Source organism: Megalops cyprinoides, chromosome 17, assembly GCF_013368585.1.
Source record: "Megalops cyprinoides isolate fMegCyp1 chromosome 17, fMegCyp1.pri, whole genome shotgun sequence".
Taxonomy (NCBI): domain Eukaryota; kingdom Metazoa; phylum Chordata; class Actinopteri; order Elopiformes; family Megalopidae; genus Megalops; species Megalops cyprinoides.
In genome coordinates this window covers 14,763,483-14,781,444 of record NC_050599.1, presented here as the reverse complement: position 1 = coordinate 14,781,444, position 17,962 = coordinate 14,763,483, and the positions used below count along the sequence as shown (strand labels likewise).

Genomic DNA, 17,962 nt, shown 5'->3' with positions numbered 1-17,962 from the left:
GAAATATAAGTGTACAGGACACTCCAGGCAGTTGAGGCGATCGTAGAACTCGAGAGCAGAATCGGAGAGCTCCTTTGCGTTAGCCTAGCTAGCTAGCCTTCCAACCAGTCCCCATGTCATGCGGAACTGAGACAGATAGCTGAAAACATAAAGCTGTTGTATTCTTTATTTTTAGTTTGCGATCTGCGATCGTTCGGAAATGTTAGTGTCCACGTGGAATTTTCTTAAGCGCCATAAAAGGAAATTTATTTTCGCTGGGGCTGTTGTTGGAGGTATTTCTAAATTACGTTAGTTAGCAAGTTAGTCAGCTTAGCAAGCTGTGTGTGTGTGTTGGCTAGTTAGCTAGCTAGCAAGGTAGTGATTGAGGCTGGCCTGCCAGCAAACTATGCTATAACATTAGCTATGTAGTTACGTGAGGTCGGAAATATGAAGTGATGCTCATTAGCTAACGTTAGCAAGATAACGTGTAGAATATTTAATCTAGTATTGTATAAGAACTGTCTAGCCCTCTGTGATGTTAACATTATCTAAATACTGTCAGACTAAATAGATAACTTACTTGCTTGCTAGTTTGGTTTATAAGTGGGTTTGGGCAGCCAGCTAATACCATGATGTCATGCAATGCCTGCCAGCCATCTATTTAGATCGCTAGCTAACTAGGTTAATTTGTCGACGGTGGATATGGCATGTTTGCTGAATTATTGTAATTAGCCAGCTCGGTAGATTGTGTGGTGATATGGGTACCTAGCGAGATAACAATTCAGTTAGCTACATTTCAAGAGTTTGATTACTGACAGACTATTGAATTTCTTTTTAAAAGGTGTTTATCTTTTGGGTAAGTATGCGCAATGGAAAATTAGAGAGATTCAGGAGCGGGAAGCAGCAGAATATATCTCCCAAGCCAGACGTCAGTATCACTTCGAAAGCAACCAGAGAACGTGCAACATGACAGGTAATATCAACATTTTTTCGTTCAGCCTCAACATAAACCAGCATGTGTACAGGAACCTTATAGAGAGAGATGGAGAGATGTTTTGTTGAAATCCAACGGAGCTAGGTTGCCGTTTGTTGTCCACATACCTCGAAATGAAATGCTGATGCTAGCTAATGTTATTTAAATTTGCAATGTTTTGTCAAAGTTAATTAAGACAAACTCCAAGGAAGCAACTGTTAGATTGTGTCCACAGTTTGATCAAAATAAAGCTGCCATCTAATGAAGATATACTTGACACAGCCTATCCATACTTAAGTTTACTGAATGCATTTGATATTGGAGGGATTGATCATAACTGTAACATTTGTAGAAGAACAGATATCTTAAAACTCATGAATGGAGAGATCATATTGAGTTTGTTGTTCTTGCAGTCTTATCGATGCTACCTACCCTGAGAGAAGCCATCATACAAAATCTAAATTCAGAGAGCCTCACGACATTGCTGAAGAACAAGTGAGTGGTTCACAGTGTGTAATATCAGTCAAAATCATGGGAATCGATTTATAGTGATTCTTTTTCTCTGGTGTAGGCCAGCCAATAAACTGGAGATCTGGGAGGATCTGAAGATAATAAGTAAGTTGCAAAGCTATTTTCAAGGCATTACTACTTATCTTGGTTATTGTCTGCATTATTGCTAAGTGAGGAATGTTTCTTTTTATGGCATAAGCTTTACTTTTTTTGCCCCAGGTTTCACTAGAAGCATAGTGGCCGTTTACAGCACCTGCATGTTAGTTGTTCTTCTCCGTGTCCAGCTCAACATAATTGGTGGCTACTTGTATTTGGATAACTCCGTCAGCAAGAATGGAGTGGTAAGTCTGGTGTATTCGCTTGTAAACCTTGATCAGAAGTGCCCTGCGTCTGCAGTGACATCTCACTGGGTCATGTGTCCTGCAGACTCCCCAAGCCCCGCCCGATGTACAACAGCAGTACCTCTCCAGCATCCAGCATCTCCTAGGTGATGGTGAGTAATCACCTACTGTGGTTTTCAGTGTGGGGCCCTTCTAATATTTGGTTGAATTAGAAGGTGTTATGGAATAATTGAACCCCACATCAAAACATGAGCATGATCCCATTGTGCTGTAAGAGTGCAATTAAGTCACTATATTTTATTAGCATTTCACTCTTCGGTACATAGCAATTTATACAAAAACATTACTGTATTATGAAAGGCAGGAAAAACAATATCTAAATCAAACAAATAGAAAAAAAACAAGAGCTATGTTGGTGGCATAATGATTACAGGGTTGTATTAAAAACCAGTCAAGTGACTGAGAAAGAGACACATGTTAGGACATAAGAACATATGATGACGAGAACAGGCCATTTGGCCCAACTGAGCTCGCCATTTCTTAATTAAAGAGTATCCAAAACTGCATCAAGTCTAGACTTGAACACAGCAAGGGTCTCTGCCTCAACTACATGACCTGGCAACCTATTCCATGTATTGATAACTCTTTGTGTAAAATAATATTTCCTTATATCAGTGCAGAACTTAATCTTAACTAGTTTTCATTAATGTCCTCTTGTTTTACAGACTGAACTCACCCTAAAGAATCTATTATAGTTAACCTTATTGATTCCTTTTATTAATTTAAATACCTCAATTAATTCACCCCTAAGCCTCCTCTCGCTTAGTCTAAATAGGTTCAGTGACTTGAGTCTTTCCTTGTAGCTTTTATATTTCATGCCAGGAACTAATTTAGTTGCCCTTCTTTGTACGCTGTACAAAGAAAGACAAGCAAATGGGGCATTGTTTGGACTCATCTTTTTGATTTTTGACACTGATCTCTCTCTCTCTCTTCAAAGGGCTGCATGAATTGATGACTGTAGTGAAACAAGCTGTACGAGAAGTTATAGGCAGGTAAGTCCTGTGCTGACTAACCCGACACGCGAGGGACTGTGGTTTGGAAAAGCAGTCATCTTGGTCATGGACTCAGATGTTTAACATGGAGTCTGATGGAGCTGCTTAGCTGAGGGTAACCAGTGTGTTTGTGTTCTTTACATCCACAGCATTTCCCTGAAACAGAGCCTGTCCCTGCAGGAGCTGGAGCAGCACTTAAACCAGATCAGAGCACACATAGAGAAGGGTGGCAGCTCCTCCACACGAAAGCCTCTGTCCTGGTACATGATGCCAGATGAGGAGAGCACACTGGCTGCCCAGGTAACAGGGGCCACTTTTTTTTAGGAAATGCCTCACTCATTGACACCAGTGACTGGCAGCACCCCATCGCTCACGGTCATGACCTTTTTAAACCCCTGAATTTAAATGTGGTGGGTGATGAACCTTAACTGTAATGCTGGCTTGATTATTTTTGAAACGTGAGAGCTGACCGAATTTTGTGTTGTATGTCTGTCTGCCTGCAGGCCTGTGGCCTGACAGAGAATGACATTGCAACTATAAAGCTGCTGAATGAGACCAGAGATATGCTGGAAAGGTGAGTCAGACGTTCTGAGTGTAGTCTCATGCTGTCTCCCACAGTGCTGTTTGAATGCTTTAATCTGAAATCACCAGTTCTTGTAGAGACTCAATGCAACGTACCCTAAGTGTTCTTAAGAGCTGTGAACAATGAAACAGGTTTAGAGAGTGTTCCAGGTGTCTGTGACATTTGTATGCCCCCCCGCAGCCCAGACTTCCATACTGTTCTCAACACCTGCCTGAGTCGAGGCTTCAGTCGTTTCCTGGACAACATGGCCGAGTTCTTCCGCCCCCAGCAGGGAGACGCCAGCCACTGCAGTGCACCTGATAGGTCAGGGACTCCATCTGTCTTGTCATTTCTAAAATACAACCAGAAATAAAAAAAAGTATAGCACTGTGTCAGTATGTGTTTGATAGTTCCATTCAATGATCATGGTTGTCTTTTATGCTTTAGAGTGCATTCATGCACCATACATAATGGTTGTTATATTGATTATCATGGTCAACATAATGAGTTAAGGATTATTAATGTGTCACTGTATGCTAATCTTAAGATGTTTACAATAGAGAGATGCTCTTAAGTGATACCCACTTGTTGCAGAGTAATTTTGAAAGCCTGTGTGTACTGTATTAATGAAACATTTATCAGACTGTCTGCATCTCCTCCACTGTCTTGCAGCCTAACGCATGTCAGTCTACCACTTGCCAAAATTATCCCCATTGTAAATGGACAGATACACTCGATATGCAGTGAAATACCAAGTCACTTTGTTCAGGTAACACCCACAGTGCAATTCAAAGATATTATTGCTTTGCCAAGAAATGATCAGGAACATAAACCGATATTTCTTTCTAAGGTTTTGTTTCTGTGTTTGCAGGACCTTCTTATGATTGAGCAAATGAAGGAGTTTTCTGCCAATGTGTATGAAGCATTCAGCAGCCCCAACGAACAGCAGAAATAACCAACAGAGACGCAGGTGCACTAATAACATTCCTGACAGATCTCCTCCGTGCAGGGGCCTCAGCATATCTCAGCATGACTCTCTGTCCTTATGCATTTGGAATGAGGGGAAAAAAACAGACTTGCACTCCCTGCTTTGAGGGAAATGTCCAAGCAAGGAAAGGGGTTTTGGAGCCATCGGTCTTCACCTCAGAGTTTGTTGAAGTTACAGCTCTGCTCTCAGCTGGAGGAATGTCCGATGTGGAATGTAGTTCAGCACCTCAGTCCCCAAGAGTGGAGACTTCCAAGCTCAAGGCACCCTGAATGCTGAAAAATCCACCGTTTTGGCCCATTACATGTCATCCTAATAGCCCCAGGACATGCCTAAGATATGATAAAACCACCCTTCCTGAAGCCAACCCTCATAATTTAATAGCTAGCTGCTGTAGCAGTCGTAAGCGTAGACATCAGCAAGCATTTTCTGTACTTTTCTAACACAGTATGTATACACTACAGCGTTCAGTAGAGTGGTTCAGGTGTTGAATCTGCCCATGGTGCGAGTTTGTGATAATGTCTATGTTTTATTTCCACATACAGCAGCACCAACCAAGTTTAACGATTTGTGTTGATCACTGATGTTTGAACTCCTAGGCAACTTGTCCAGGATCACTGGTGCGACGTCACAAACCATGTTAGCAGAGCGGATTAGATGGTACCATGTAAAGTGCCAACAGGTACCATTGTATAGGATATCTGTCTTTTTTTTTTTTCTTCCTTTTGAAATTGCATAGAGCTTTGGAGGACACACCACTGATGGTGTATTTGGCACAATTCTAAATTGTACACTTGTTTGAAGGGAGAAGCTACAGGGGAGTGTCATGGTTGTTTTTCATGTTTTTCCTACGTTTCTTATTGTGGCTCTAAATATTTAAAAAGGTGGAAAGAAACGGCTCCTTATAGCAGTCAAATTTGTTTGCTTTTCAAAAGACATGATATTATTGATTCCTTTGGGCATCAAGGTGTGATTTTTTTAATGTGAAAGTATGTTTTTAGCATAATGTGAATAATATGAATAAACCATAAATGAAAATAAAATATTAATATTTCTGAAACATTAATTAAGGTTTACATTGTTGTATTTTTAAGGTGTCATTTTGGGTTGGTTCTCATTTTTGTTTCCTGGTCGGTTATGTAAATGCTCCCCAAGTATTAATTTACATAATAAACACACCTGGACTTGGCTAATTATGACTTAGAATCATTCAGTTCCTGTCTTTACAGACCTCAGTACTTCAGATGTATTATCAAGTATCTGAAGTCCAATGGGGTCTTGGTCATGTCTTTATGGGCCTTGCTCAAACTAGCCTGATATCCCCAGAGCAGGAATGTAGAAAAATACATATTGCATTCCACCGATTATTGTATGTAATTGGTGCCTGTAATAAATACATATTGTTTTAAACAGTATTTTTCTGGGCTTGTTGTTCTTGATCTTTGGTGGACAAAGAAAAATATCAAGAACGTACATAACCTCAACACAATTTTAAGAAAATTAGAAAAGGAAAATTGCGGACTCACTTTGTGAAGCAAAGTATCCTAGTTAATAGATATTTTCTTGGAAAATGTGGATAGTGTAAGGAACTTCTCTTACCGCTGCTGTTCACACTTGGAATTATTGTGTATTCCTGCGTGATGGTGAATGGAGAGAGTACTGTCCATGTGACGAGTCCAATGTGGGACGAGAGGAAATCGGTGTTTATTGATGCCTCCTTGACTGCAGTGCTTTTCAGGCAATATTCTGTACTCGTGCACAGCACTTCAGTAATACCCTCATGCTCATTTGTAAGTCTGGCTGATTTCCCAGAGGGACATAAACGCTCCTGTAATGTCCATGCCACGTTGGATGTGAACGATGCAAGCAGCAGATCGAAGACACATGAAATTGCATTTGTTCACTGATGATTGGACCCCATGGTTTTTCTCCTCCTTTTATGTGGAGATCAGTTTGTACATTTGTGCCTCAAACACTCTTGCATTTAGTTGCAGTCCATTTTTCCAAAGAAATAATTCAGTCTGCATGCTGGTTGATCTTAATTTGAATATTGTCTATAGATGCATATTTGCTCCAATTACTCTTCATAGCTTGCCAGACACTACATCCTACATTTAGAAGAATATTTATATGAAAGATGAGAGCTGCTTGTGTTTCATGGCAGTCTGTGACACTTTCACACAGCTACTGTATGTTGGAGAGCCCAGACCTCAGATCAGCTGTGTGAGTAAAGCGGTCTTTGGATAATGCCACTTCACTGGTTGATTGCAGATAGGAAGTACAAAGTGGTGAGAGTGTCACAGAGCTCACTCAAGATAAGCCCCTCACTAACACATTACATTGCATAGTTGTCATTTAGCAAATGGGCTTACCCAGAGGGACTTATATAGGTTACAGTTTTATCCATTCATACAGCTGGATATTTACTGAGGCAATTGTGTTTTAAATACCTTGCCTATAACGCCAGTGCCCCAGCAGGGAATCGAACCAGCAACATTTTGGCTACGAGCCCTGCTCCTTACCATTATGCTACACTGTCAGCCACCCATCATTACATTCGATATTACAGGGTCCAGTAACTTGGAAACTTCATTTTAGTTTGAGGTGAATGGATGATGGGAAAAATTACTCAGGGTTGGAGCACACCGAGCCTTGGGTGCGTATTGCTGTGTGCTTGCTGGGCACCGCATTTTACAAGCAATACTGTGGCAGCAGTGTAGCATAGTGGTAAGGCTTGTGACCAAAAGGTTGCCAGTTCAATTCCATGTTGGGGCACTGCTGCTGTACCTTAACCCACAATTGCGTCAGTAAATGTCCAGCTGTAAAAATGGACAACATTAAAATTGTAACATACGTAAGTCACTCCGGATAAGAGTGTCTGCTAAATGACAATAATGTAATGTAAGGTCCCGTACCTGCTCCACATCCACTGTACTCTAGTTCCTGGCTTTCTGGGGTGCCACAGTGCAAAGCAGAGAGGTGGACGCGCAGATGCGCATGTACGCCAAGCACATGTACTGGAGGAACTGCTCTTGTGGTTTTTCTCTTTGCTCATACCATATCCAGCTTGCCACTTCCATTCACCCATCTGTGTTGTTTGTTGCTCAACTTCAGTCTTGCGGAAACTGATGGTCAGGCGGGTGATTGTGAAACCAGCACTGGCATGACATTTGATGTCATCATCAACAGCATCATTGTCGGTAACTGTCACTGTACGCCGAGGCACGTATGTCACATTTATTCGTTGAAAGCAGTGTCACTTTTTCATTTAGCTGGTGCTTTGTAACCTGTGGGAATTCAGCACAAGAATTCCCTGCCCAAGCAAAAGGCACTCAAGTGCATGATGTCAGATTCAGCTTAGTTGTATCCAGGAAGGTGTTAATCTGTTCCCAACTAGTCTTATACTTACGCCTACAGCTTCTGACAAGAAGAATTGCATCAACTTCCCTGGACACCGAAAGTGGCTCCCACGTCTCATTATCTAGGCATGTTCTGAAAACATAATGTAGTTTGCCTAATGAAACAGCAGGTGGCAGTATACCATTGTGACAGGAACATCATACGCTGTTATAATTTTCTTACTGCAGAATTAGAATAGCGCTCTGACAATTTTTGTTCGCTACGTCCTCAAATAATTACTACTTTTAAATAAAAATAATTAAATGACTGAAAAACACATCCCCTAAGTGATCATGAACCAGTGAATTGCTCACTCCAGTACATTTGACAGCACGTCAAGCCAACCCTTGAGTAACTTTTTGTTTATTTGGTATTATTAATATATGCTGTGTTTGATCAGGAATAGTTATTTGGTGATCGTTTATGTTTAGTTCCTCAGCCTCTCTTGTTTTACAGCCATGGTCAGTTACACCTCTGAACCAAACACCCCCACCCGCCCTGCCCCGAAACTAATGATAAACTCAGGGCAGAAGAGCATTAGGTTTTAGGTTGAACCATTAGCTTCTTCATCAGGAAACATTGCAAAGTTCAGGTTGCTTTTATTAATGATTACTGACTGGGTCAAATGATTTGTTTTATTTCGAGATGAAGTGTCAATTGCTTATCATCTGAAACACATTAAGATGACACGAAGGCCACATGATTGCTGGAGCTCTTGCACAAGATGTGGATCAGCAAAGCTTTCAGTCTTGAGTTTTTCCACAAAAACACTTTCAGCTTTGACCCTATTCAGCTATTGCCCTAGCCAAAGGGAAAAAAAAAAACTTGTGGGTATGACAGTGTGTGTGACAAATAAAAATATGGTATGATAATGATGCATCTATTGTTCATTGTTGAATTATATACCTTATGTTTATGTGTAATCAATCATAAGAAGGCTATGTATTCCAATGTCCACTTAGTATGCAGGTAAGCAGTATGATCATTTGACCACAACCCTGAACTATAGCCTGGATTGAATCAACATTTGTACTAAACTTTGGCTTACAAAGAATTGTATTTTTTGTCTTCAGAAACACAGTTAATGAAAAACAGTTTGTAATGAAAAAGTTGAAGACAAAGTTTAGTTGAACCTGTTGTAATTATATTACAATTTATTGTAATAGCTATTTGTGTGGATTTATGTTAGGTTTAGATGTAAATTATGTCTAATTTAATAAGCCTGGATGGTTCCACAATGCTTCCTCCTACATCCTTTTTTGTGCAAAAAAATATTTATTGGATTTGGCATATTTATTGGATTTGGCATCTTCCACAATCATTAAAATACAAGTAATACAAGACAATGAGGGAGAGGGGTCTACATCAGTATAAGGACAATCAATATAAGGACAAGAACAGTTTGAGATTTTTAGAAGGGAGTTTATTAGAAGAAAAGACATTAGAAATATTAGAATGTACAGTAAAAAACAATAATCACTGAGCAAATATCATCAACAAAGGACAGACCAGTTATCCAGTTTTAGGACTTTCCCTATGCATTAATGCTATGGACCTTACGATGACAATACCAGTCAAAAGTTTGGACAGAACTTTTATTCTTTATTTTCACTATTATCTACATTTCAGAATCATAGTAAAGACATCAAAACTATGCAATAATATAAATGGAATTATGCCGTGACCAAAAAACAAATCAGAACTATCTTATATTTTGGATTCTTCAAAGCAGCCAGAAATGTTTTTTTTTTTCTTTTTTGAAAGAAATTCACACTTAGACATCAGTTTGACTATTTTATATTTGTCTAAGAAACAAATTTCAAGAATTTTACGGCAGCATAGGTCTTTAGATCAAAATGTCTTTGAATGCATGTTTCCCATTATTTCAGGTGTGTCCAAACTTTTGACTGTTACTGTATATATTTATCCACATAGACCTTAATGAAATATCTTGACCCTTCCAACATCTTATAAATTTGAAGTTACTCTCAATGACAAGCTGTCCTTCAAAAGTTCTTGCTTTGGTAATCCAGTCATGCTGGTTCTTCCTCAACAACAGCAGAAGAACCTGTCCATGTGGGCCTGGTCTAGGTCTGTGTCCAGTCCTGTCTGGGTTACAGCCATCTCCCTAAAGTGCCACCAGCCCACTTCTTCTTTTTCAGAGCACCATTGCAAGGCTGGTCTTCAGTCTCCAAAAACATGCCCATGCCTCAATTTCCGGTAACTGCTCAGATCAAACTCAAAATACTCAGATCTGAGAAGGTGGACACGTCCTTTTCCAATCAGCCAGTATTCAGTTACTAAAACCCTTAAGTGAAAATTGATGAACTCTAGTAATTGCTGTTAGTCACTATGAGAGTAGCGCTTTTATGTAAGTTATCTTTCCTATCTGAATTCCTATCATGTTCTTTTCAGGCATTGTTAGGTTAGGTGTATGTTAGTATTATGCACATAATGATAGATAATTGTTACACACTATATGTCACTGTATGCTAAAACACTTACCATTGAACACTTATGACATTATTTCAGAACACATATTCACTGTTACTGGCTGCACACTTTGTGGGCTGTTCACAGGGGGCCAGTGTGCAGTAAGCATTTATGCCTGTCTGAGGGAGTAAGCATATAATCGTGGTGTACTGCTTCGCAAAGAGGTCTGGAACTTAAGTATTACTGTTTAGGAGATGTGTCCCTACTCTAATCCACCCAGCTAAGAACCTCCAAAATGTAAACTGAGGGATACAATTCAATAAGGAGATTGTCAATCAGTCAAACAGTCAAACAAAATATTATACATGATGGTGGCAGTTAAAGAGAGCCCATTGTGATTTTTATTTTTAGATTTTTATTCAAGATTACCTCCTCACAGCTGATGGATCTTTGCCAGTTGTTTTAATACTTTTTAAAATAAATGACTGACTCTTTTAACTCAGTTAGCCCAAAGACCCCTTGATGATAATTTCTGGGAAAATCTAAAGTAGTCAGGCTAACTCAAACCAGAATGATTTTTCCTTCTGAATTGATTTTCTTTTACTACTTACCACAGCAATCTTTGAATAGTGTTTAAGAAATGCCATTACTTACTATAACCATTGCTGTATATGAGTGTACAGTATATGTACATATGATCATATATGTTTGATTGTGTTCTCTGCTTGAGAGGTCACACAGAAACAAGTACTGTAAAATGATTTAGATGGCACCATACCTAAACATAAATGACATTACTTTTAGAGTAGCAGAATTTCATTATGACTCAGCAAACTTGCAGTCACATGCCCCATGAGTCAAACATAGCTGAGTAATAGCAGTCTGTGTTGATTGTCAGAGCAAGTAATTACAATAAGGAAATGAATAGCGGTCTCTCTATAACATAATTCATACAAAAACATTACTAAACTGTCTGAAGGGCTTAAAAATGACCACTAAATTGTGAAATAAAATTGCAAAAATAATAATAGGTCACAAAAATATTAAAAGTCCAGCTTTCAGTGTCATGTGACAGATGAATGAAACATAGTTGTCATGTTGTGTTGTCAGAGAAAAAAGAAAGGCACTGTAGATGCTCATAATAGAGTTATTGTTACATTAACAGAGTAAATATGCTGACTAATTGTGAGTGTTTTCCTCCTAGCACTGCAGTAATCACATGACACAGTGTAGTCTTTGTCGTGATCTGTAACAGGAAATTCCCCAATCACATGACAGTAGCCTGTGAAGCAGTCATGTGACTATGGAATGAAACTGTCTGAAGTCCCAGGTTACAGAAGATACCTTCTGTAAACATTTCAGACCAATTGCATAAGTTATATTTCCAGAAAAATCAAACACAGAGAGGTGACTCAGCAGGTTTTTAGGTTACAAAATTTACTTGTACTGGAGGTTGTAAATGTGGAATATGCCTAAGCAAATATCTGGGGGACTTTCACCCCTTTCTTGTTCTCTCTTTGCAGTATGTGTATGAGGCAGATATTACATTTTATTGACACTATTCATGTACATAATCTTACGCAAATACTGAGGAATGTATTACATTTTGACAACATATTCTACAATATATTCATATTCGTACTTGTAATGCAAATGTCAATATTTGATTTCCTTTTGTTTATAATATAGGTTACATTGTAAAGGAATATTTAATATATATTGTATTACATTTTGTCACTTAGCAGACACTTATCCAGAGCGTCTCCTAATGTGCAAAGTGCATTTAACCGCAGGGAATGTTGCACAAAACAAGCAACGTGTCTAAGATTCAACACATCAGTGAAATGCAATATCTCCATTATTATAAAAATGAAAAACTACAAATCTACAAAAACTACAAATAACAAAACTACAATATAGGGGGCAAGATGGACAATGGACAATAAACAATGAACAATGAATGTGACGCATAATTGGGAGAGGGGGAACAGCCAAACATCCTTAAGAGGTCAAGGAGGTCTGCTATGTAGGGTCTATTGATGGATTGAAGATAAGGGGGAGTCAACCCTTGCACTGCCTGGTAGGCTAACACCAATATTTTGTTAAATAACATGAGGAATTTATTTCTTATACATTATGCATATAATATTATACATTACTATTATAAGTGCTGTGATTATTACTGGTTCTGAGGTCAGATCATCTCTTCATTTCACCCAACAAAGCTTTTTTCATTCACATAGAGTGGCCATTTTTAGTTTGTTCCATGTCATTCAAAACAAGTCTTAGTTGTTTCTCTATATCAGGTCGCCCTGCTTACCCAAACTGTGAAACATCTAGCACATAATATATCTGGTCTTAATTCTCTAGTACCAAGACCGCAGGTGGGGTCTGCAAGGTGTGAATTAACAACATATATATACATATATATGTATACATATATATGTATACACACTGTATATAATTCTTCAATATTCTTTATGTGCATTGTAATGTCATTTTCCTGAACTGAACTGTTGGCCATATAGCTGGCACAGCCTCTGATCATATTAAGATGAGTCACTCCCTCACACCCACATCTTAAATGTCAGCTTATCCAGGGTTTCAAGGTGACTCACACCAATTATATATCATGAATCAACAGAAAGTTTCAAATGTTATCAACGCAGGTTAAAGTATGACAGCATATTTTATGGTTGGGCCAACAAAAGGATGGAATGGGGATCATTAACATATCAAACGGGTCATTACCATTCCCTCATGACACCAAGCCTGTGTGCAGCAAAGAAATGTACATGAAATGTTACCGTCTGAGGTCGTTGAACACTTCCTGAAGCATTGGCCAGGCAGCATACAGTGGTGTATTTTAGTTAACCCAGAGTTACCGGAAGGTGGGCAGCCACTGGAACACTGAATGTTCACACCAGTCTGTTTTTGTTGCCCTTTGTGATGTACTCTCATTAACTATTCATCATGTGATATGATGAGGCAAGCAGCACTCACGCCACGGAGGAAAGAGGTGATGTCACTTCTCTCGATGAATCTTACTGGTTCCAGGCTTTACAGCTCTCCACGGCTCACCTCTCTTTTATCATCACTCACGGAGGTTACAAACAACCACGTGCTTTACTTGACATGATGTCATGCTGAAGATTGTAAAATACAATGTCAAATGAAAACATTAATAAAAAGAAATAAACAATTTACTTCTTTCTTCTTTTGGAGAGGTGACAGGAAAAAACTGCCCGGCCAGCAATCTTACAATAAAGTACTACTTTAATTTATATCTAAATGGCATTGGGGAAATTGCATTTCAAAATCACTGTGAATAGTCAAAATTTTAATTCTCATTTCATATCAAACAGTAAATTTACTTTTAATGTTGCAGATATTTTTCCTAAATGTAAAATCATACTGTGTGCAAGGTATTTAATTAAATGTGCCCTAATATTACTTTCATTTAATATGACACTTTCAAAAAGTCTTCAGCATTACACGTGTATAGGCTGTACAAGTAAACATACAATAGAAATACAGTACTATAGTGCTATACAGCCGAAGGCTGTGCTGACGGAATTTCAAAGAAGCTCTGTAGCACGCAGTTGACCTCTGTAAGTTTCAAAGTGAAACTGATGACTGGACCAACAGTTTCATGTAGTCAAGAGAACAGAAGTCCTTGGGAACACCTGTTTCAACCGAAATCAAAAGGAGGCTTGAGTGAAAAGAGCTGGAGGCAGAATAATTATTGACTACACTTCAGCAGTACTATGCAGTATTATTATAGTATACTGTATAAGTATGTAAAAACCTTATCAATGAACAACAAAAGTATAGATTAAATGATACTTATCCCCTCCAAAGACTGCTTCCCTGTCAGTAAAACTAAAATATGATATTTGGGAAAATATTATATATGTTACACACATTTTTGGCTCCATGTCCTTTGCTTTTAAGGAAACAGTCGATTGGTATGTGTCTGCTATGTTTGTACGACCGTTTTTACATACGAATCCAAAATAACACACTACATGATGCACCCTTCAAAAGGAAATGAGGTCAGAGTTCCTGAAAGGTTTGGGAGTCCTAGCCATGGCTTCCCTGCTGTTATCTGAATGCCTGAAATGAAAGTCCATTTGGCGGTGGAAGGTTGCTATGGCTGCAGCACGGTAAACAAATACACAACAATCTGGTCAGCATTCAAGGCTGAGCACAGAAGAGGTGGGCCCACTTTATCCCAGTTTTAAAATAACCATGACTTCTTCTGCTCAGAACTGCGCGAATGTAATAAGGAAACTACAAAAGGATTATTTAAAGGAAGTTCAATGATCTCCACGCCAACGTAACGATAACATCAGCTTCACTGAGCCTTAAAATCTGATGAGTCACGGGTCCTATTTTTACATCTACAACTACTTTCTGCCCACTTCTTTTGTCTGCCCCCTGAAAGTGCAGTTTTTGTGAAGCTCCATTGTAGTTCACATTCAGGACACAAGCCTGACAAGTTCCTAAATGAAACCTGTCTCTCTAACACACATCATGAGGAACCAAGACGCACGTCCTCAGCCACAGCCCACTCCAACAAATACAAGAAAGGTGAAATCATTGTGGCAAGATATTTACTTTAGCACACCGGCTGGTATTTTTTGTCATTAACCTTGGATTAAAGTTGTGTCTTCAAGAGAGGCAGTGACATCACTCAAACATGCAAGGTCAATCAATCAACAATCAATCATCAATCCTTTAACTCCCTTTACCCAAAAATCTCAAAGTTGATAAGTTGACTAACTATCTGGCCGGTCTACTTCAACTAATGTTTTGGATATGCACTTTCAGTGCCAAGAATTAAGAACAAAGAAGGAATGATGAAATACGAACTAAATTTTAAAAACCCTTTGGATCTGTAGAAAGTAGTTAAGAAAATGCTAGCACAGAATAGCGTAATAAAACACAAAGCACTGGCAAATACTTTTCATTTAATGGACCGAAGAAAATTCCTGTTGATTCCAAACATAATATTCACAACGTTATTCAGATTTTATTCACACAAAGCAATGCTACTCACAAAAAAAATCTAAAGAAAGAAATCAAAATGTAATTATAAATAAAAAGCCAACGAACAAGTCTATATTTGTTTATTTAAAGCAAACATAACGTGTGTTGTCCATTATGATATACCTGACTCAAACAATATGCTACGCTATTTTGTTCCCGACACGAATAATTCATCCATGATGGCGCAAATGCTTCACGTTTATACGGGCTACTCCAAATGGGGATAAACATAAGAAAATATAACTAATGTGCACTTGAAAATATTATATCTAACATTATATGAACATGTTTATCACAAATAGGACGAATTATAAAGGCCTAGGCCTACAATATTGCCCGACCATTACATCATTTTTGCGAGAACAACGATTCTTGATGTAGGGAACATGTTTATCGGTTTCACGAGATGAGTCATGCCCTTCGCCTTACTGGAATGTGATGTGTCACTCGGATCGAAAGCGTAAATGATCACCATCGATTTGTTCTTAATTATTTGTACCTGTCCTTTAAGTAATCTGCCTGATCCGATTCCTTTTCCCACCTCTGAGAGGGTAGCATATTATGCGGAAAACTGGATGACTGTTCCACTTCCCGGAAAGGATGACGTGTTCTCCTCGTTGTAAGAATAAACAAGGAGACGGCTCGCTTTCTTAAAGTAACAATACCGTTTTACAAACAATCGTAGACTTAAACTCCTGCTATCATTTGGTTTTAAAACTGATGACTGAAGAGTACGCGTTATTTCAGGCGACGTAGCTAACTGTAATGCAGCTGCGAATGTTTTAAATTGCTCTGTAAACAAATGCTGTTCTATTAGTAGTAATACTATTCACGCAATTAGACTCATCGTCACCATCTCAATAGCCATCATCATCATCATCATCACAGGATCTTTTTAAAGTTATGTGTATTTGAGCACAGCCATATGTTTGTTCGTTTATTTGTTTTGGAAATATATTGACTAGAATCCTAACGTCTATTGCAAAAATAAAGTAATTCCGAATAAGAATACAAATGAGAATTAAGTACAAGGTTCAGAATAAAATTGTTAAATCGTTATGACCTGGAATAAAGCTATATCAGATTTAATCTTGCTTTTCAAAAGGTTTTATATGTTTACAATCCCCTATTTTATGGGTTGAAACGTGGGTGATTGAAAGGTTCCATGAGGCATTCAGTCACTGTGTGTAATCCATTGTTCTGAGACCAAAAGTCTATACCATAAATTCCTGAGGTAAGCCATGGTGGATATTTAGACTTGCACAACCATGGTTAATTATTAGCTGAGGTCATATTCACAGTGTTCATGGAATCAGAAACCACTCACAGCTGTGTGACTGTGACAAAATGAAAATCTACATAAGTCAACCAGGAAAATGTGTAAGATAATAGTAATTATGAAACTGAAACGAAAAAGTTGATTTTATATATAATCACAAGAATGACATGATGTTGATAGAGTGTGTCAGTTCTCATCAGGCAGTGGGCATCTGGCAGCTGGTTAACCTTGGCCTTAAAATTTTTCACAGTACTTTGTGATCAAAATCAAATATCAGATATTTAGAATAGCTGTACAGTACATGCACCGTAAAAGTTGCAGCATCATAATACAGTAATTGCCAATGACAGCCAGATTACATTAACAAGAATGATTGATGTGTGAATCACAAATTAGAGCAGTTTCAATGTTTTTACAATTGGTTGTTCTCTGACAAGTAGGATAATGACTATTAGTGAAAGGTTCATCATTTATTATTAGTAGGTGGGTCAGTTTTGATCTGATTCCAGTTTTAGTTATGCCTCAATATCCTTTTTCAGGCTACTATATGACCCTAGACCTTTGAACACCTGTCTGTCTATGTAGACTAAAGAGCAAATACTCTGAGGTGATTACAGCCTAATGTTTTGACAGCTCAGATGTATGGAATGATACAGTCAACTTGAAAAAGTAGTCAGGGGTTTTGGCTTTTTTGAGGCGTACAGCCATTGGTATATTCAAATCAAGCTGAATAGCCATCTTAACAACTTGTGCGTAAATATGTTTGATTTGACAGTTATAATGGCATGAAATGTTGTGTTGTGCGCTCCTTTGCTACAATAATTGTGTATGGCTCCTTATGTAAGACCATATTTTGCCTTACATAGGGGTTTTGGTCGCTGAATGTGTCAACTTTAACTACTCTATACAAAAAAAAGTTGTCTTGTGAGCTGTCTTAGTACTAAGTCTTACCATAGATTCCATTTGGCTGTCTATTGTCATCACCCTTCTGCCATAGATTAAAATGTATTGGGATGTAGTGGTCAAGATGGGAGTAACCAACTCACTTTGAGTTGTCTTTTTAATTAATCACCACTGAAATACATAACAAATGTAAATCAACTTAAGAAAGATAACACAGATAGTGTTTACATTCCAAAACACAAATGGAACTAATCTGAAAAACAGCATGTAAAATATTAACCATTTCATGGTCCAATAACTCCCCCTCCAGTGATTCTTTTGTTTCTATCCAATGTCCTCAAAACTCCTGAATGGAAAACAGAGAGGGTGATGTCATGAGTTGTCTGACATTGCACCTTGGCAACGTTGTGTATGTACACACAGACAAACGTAACCTTTGGGTCGATGCAATGGGTGTGGATGGCAAAGTGTTGGGTGGCTCTGAGATGAACTGA

At 38.4% G+C, this 17,962-nt stretch overlaps 1 protein-coding gene across 1 annotated transcript; it reads left to right on the top strand.

The window, feature by feature from the left end:
- Positions 1-39: 39 nt before the first annotated feature.
- Positions 40-5,296, top strand: pex3 (peroxisomal biogenesis factor 3). The gene is made up of 12 exons (XM_036549991.1): positions 40-272; positions 821-952; positions 1,366-1,447; positions 1,524-1,567; positions 1,682-1,803; positions 1,889-1,955; positions 2,801-2,855; positions 3,005-3,155; positions 3,359-3,429; positions 3,619-3,741; positions 4,090-4,186; positions 4,289-5,296. Exons 1-12 carry the CDS (start codon positions 200-202, stop codon positions 4,370-4,372), a joined length of 1,101 nt encoding a protein of 366 aa, XP_036405884.1. The 5' UTR covers positions 40-199; the 3' UTR covers positions 4,373-5,296.
- The last annotated feature ends 12,666 nt before the right edge of the window (positions 5,297-17,962 follow it).